Genomic DNA, 4,194 nt, shown 5'->3' with positions numbered 1-4,194 from the left:
ACATTTTCTTTAAAAAAGAGTATGTTTACCTTCTTCCTAAAGTTTACCACATGTCAAAACACTTCCAAATCTAAATGTTTCATAAAAGAGAATCGGCCTAATAAATAACGTAAGCACGTTAAGTAAATGAACGCAAAGAATGGCGTAAAAAGAAACCCGTTCTGGCTATTCGCAGCTATTTTATAGAGGGCTGTACGGAGCGCTCTCGTTTTCAGCCCGTTATCATATCTCGGTAAGTGCCGGCCAGATTTCCACTGCTTGGACGCCTGCTCGACTGCCGCCCGAGCGCCGTGCGAGCGCGTGGCCGGTGGCGCCCGGCCGCTTTGCAGGACGCGGCCTCCGCTGCGGGGCGGCTCGTGGCCCGGGGGCTGAGCCCTCCGCTGCTGGGAAGGGGCTCGCACCCCGCACGACCCGCTGGCACCCTGCGAGGGTCAGGAACTAGGGAAAAACAGGGGGAAAAAAAAAAAAGCCCAACTATTTCAGTGGCCAAACCGAGGAGCCCCTTCCAGAAAAGTCGTTGCACCTCGCTGTGGTTGCAACCAGAGCTCAAAGGGTTTTCCAAGAGCGTGGCCAGCTCCTCCTGTTCGGGTCCGTGCTTCCACCAGGAGCCGTCCCCAGGCGCCTCCTCGCCGCGGGCCGGCCGGCCGTGGCCTCCTGGCAGGAGAAGACGGCGGTGGCTGCAGGCTGCCGGCGGCGCCGCGGGGAGGGTGGGTGCCCCCGGGACCCGCCGCAGCGACCGTCCTAGGCTAAGGCAGGTGGTGGGAAAATTTAAAAATTCGGGGTTCTCAGGGAGCAGGAATCACGAAATTGCAGCACTGCCCCTTGCGCGGCGGCACAAGAGCAGCCGGTGCGACCAGGAGGCCAGGACGGCGCGGAGAGGGCGCAGGGCCGGGCGGGCTGCGGGGAGGAGGCCAGCGAGCGCTGAGCAGCTCCTCGCCGGGCGCGGGCGGCTCTCGCCTCGCTCCTGGCTTCTGGCTGCTTTTTCCCAAACACGTAGAAGCACAGGAGAAATTTTCAGCAAGGCAAACGCCGGGGCGCCAGCGTCAGCCGGTGCAGCGCGCGGGCACGGGCCATCCGGCACGCGTTGCAGACAGGTCCGCGCCCAGCCCCGCGGCGGGAAGCGCACGTGCGGAGCCGGGCTGGGAATGCTGCTGCGTAACACGTGGAACGGCAGCCGCGACCGCGACGCAGCTGGATTTTCTTAATGCATTATTAAAACTATTATCTTCCTTCTCTTAATTAACTCGAGGAAGACATTCGTGAAGGATGAGATTATTCTGGTGCCGTGTTTTACCAGCCACAGGTTTCTATCCTCGTTGGCTTGGTGACGGTTTTGGATGCTGCCAAGGTCAGAACGGTCCTTGCCGAGAGTGCTGGCACCCCACCAGCGTGCTCGGTACCTCCTCGTCCGAGAACCTGGTGCCGGCGTTTCCCCGGGTGGTTTTTGCCGGGGTAAAAGGAGGCTGCTTGGTAGCATCACGTCGCTACGCAATGAACAGTATTACTGCCTGATGTGCAAAGACCGTAAAACCTTTGTCATGAAGGAAAACGTTTTCTCCCATATATCTTTCATAGCTGCGGTATTAAAAAGTTTAAGACGTATAGAAGGAGGGGTAAATTAAATAGGCTTACAAGACAGGAGGCAAATCTCATTTGGATACATATTTTCTTCTATTGTCTTACAGAAAGAGCAGGAAACTTGGGGCCATGGTGACAGCAGAAGGGACGGCAGACAAAGCCCAAATTTCCTACTTATGGGGTCCGCAGAGGTCGGGAGGTTGCACAGCACGAGTTATCATCGGCGCAAAGCGGCGGTTCTTCCTTTTGCACTCCTTTAGTTCCCCTAAGCAAAAACTCTGCTGTGACTTGAAAACATTGCTGCTGAAAAGGAGGCTGTCCTCCGAAGCCGCGGGCAAGAGCCACCCGTTCCCACCGCCTCGGCACGCGCTCAGCCGAGACCCCACGGGBGGGCGGGCGGGCGGGCGCGCTGCGGCCTCGGCCCTGCCTCCCGCAACGGGCGGCTCGCGCGCGCCGGGCGAAAACCGCGCCGCGGAAGCCTTCGCCGGCACCCGGCACCCGGACACAAAGATCAGCTGCCAGCGGGGGCTCTGGGGGTTTTGCGTTTTTCGTTACTCTCCGTCATCCGCAAAAGGCAGGGTGGTTTGGCGCTGAGAACACGGTGGTGGGCGCTGAGCACCTCTGCTCGCTTTGCTGTCAGAAACGTAGCTTTTGCCCAGGCAGTGAAACGAGCAACGGCGTGAATACATCCTAAAAGCCAAAAAACCTAAATACTGGGCAACTGACCTAGCGAGGCTTGTGAGGCAGAAAATTCCCAGAATTTTCTTCTTTCTCACTAACTTAATTGCCTAAAGAACATCTGGAAAGGAGAGCGACTGCTCTTTCGAAGTGTGAGCGGTGACAACTCACATTTCTGAAAACACTTACTGGATCCTCCAGGGCAGTTCAAGGGCAAAACCAAGGGCAGCTGCAGCTTAAATATTTAAAACGTTAAAATGAGCAGAATTTTTTCCAGTTCCTTTCAGAAGTTTGTTGCACACCTCGAAGGAGCAACAGTGCTACAGATCTAGTTTTAAAGGCATACATAGTAGATGCCCTTTAATGCTCACTTTTACCTGTTATTATTTCACAGTGAGGACGAACAGGCTCAGAAATTGTGAGAAAGAGACAATTAAAGAGGGAATGAAATGGGAACTGCCAGAAAATTGGACAAGTATCAATATTTACTGCAGCAGGACTTAGTACAGTGTGTGCTGTTACCAAAAACCACATTATTTATTCCTTGAGTATTCAGCTACAGTTTACTCCTAGGACTACTGTGTTCTTAAGGACAAATTATTCTTCCCCAGACCCATCAGTCGGATAGCAGATGTACCAGAGGGCTGTTCTGATGCTGCTCTTCCGAAAGGCATGTTTAAGTGCACTGGTTAAAAGCTTTGCCAGGAATAAAGCTGAGTTGCTAGCGAACAATACTGGACACACCAGTTTTATACATAGTATTTAGCACACTTTTATGGTCTTTTTCTAAAAACAGGGCTGCTCACACTGGACAAAATAGCTGTTTCTTTTTTTCTCCTTTTAAGTGTTCTTTTATTGAAAACAAACTGAAATATATGAGAGGCGTTAGCGTGGCAGTGGCCGGGGCTTTCTGCAGGACATCTGGCTGCCAGCTCGCTTTCCTGCTCACCTAGCAGTGTGATACTGCAGAGAGACAACACGAGGCGGAAACCGCTGCTTCGCCGCATCCCAGTCTGCACCGGCTCGTGCTGCGAACATGCGATCAGCTCTGCGAGGACAGAAACAGGTGTTGACTCCTTCCTACATGATTTATTTGATCTCTTCTCTAAATTCTCTTCTCATGTCACTTACATCTCCATGTAAATCCCACGCTAAAATTTTATCTACAGAAAGCATACATTGTATATGCATCGGCTGGCTCACAAAATATCCATAATTAAATTTCGGGAAACCTACATTTTTTTATGTAAGTTCAGACACTCTAAGAAACAAAATAGAAACAGAAGAGTTCTGGCCAACTTCTGTGGCCTATAGACTTATTAAGTCTTCCCGTCCAAGGAAACCAGGAATGTCAGTATTCCTGTCCAAAAATATCCTGTTAAGACTATTTTAATTTAATCACAGCTGCGCTAAAAAATATCCAGTTCTCTTATACCCTCCAATCACCTTCCTCTGTTACGATGAAAGTACATTTTTCATGTTTTTTATTACAATCATCTTGAAGACAGACACGCCAATATCTGGCCATATTGTAAAGATACGAAATTCGCAGTGTATATATCCATCACAGTTTATGTTACGCAGCATCAACAGCCTGCACAAGACTGTTAGGCAACTGCGTTTAAACGAGCTGTATTTTAAAGAGAGCAGGTAACGTGGGACAAGGTTGTCTGGAGCACGCTTAGAGACCGCGCTTCAGCCGGGCTCGCAGCGCCGGGCTGCGAGATGAGGCAATTGCGCCCGTATTAATTAACTTCCTCGTGCAGGGATCAATCGACACCGCCGCTAGTTTTATTGACTTTATCATTAGCAGCATCTTACTTTTGTTTGAATAAAGCTCCTTCGCCTAACGTAAAATCCATCATTTTCCGCCCGCTGGTAGCATGCAAATTGCCGGAGCCCGTTTTCCCGGCGCTCCTCGCAGAGCTCCTTCCCGCC

The 4,194-nt window shown here is 51.5% G+C and overlaps 1 protein-coding gene across 1 annotated transcript in view; it reads right to left on the bottom strand.

Moving 5' to 3' along the window:
- Positions 1–431: 431 nt before the first annotated feature.
- The window catches only part of SHOX2 (short stature homeobox 2), a 14,292-nt gene continuing 10,529 nt past the window's right edge, over positions 432–4,194 (bottom strand). Inside the window, exon 6 of the mRNA XM_026057777.1 lies at positions 432–438. Coding sequence (XP_025913562.1) covers positions 432–438 — 7 coding nt within the window. The remainder of the gene's footprint in view (positions 439–4,194) is intronic.

Source organism: Apteryx rowi, unplaced genomic scaffold (assembly GCF_003343035.1).
Source record: "Apteryx rowi isolate R43461 unplaced genomic scaffold, aptRow1 scaffold_140, whole genome shotgun sequence".
NCBI lineage: Eukaryota > Metazoa > Chordata > Aves > Apterygiformes > Apterygidae > Apteryx > Apteryx rowi.
This window is presented reverse-complemented; position numbering and strand designations above follow the sequence as displayed.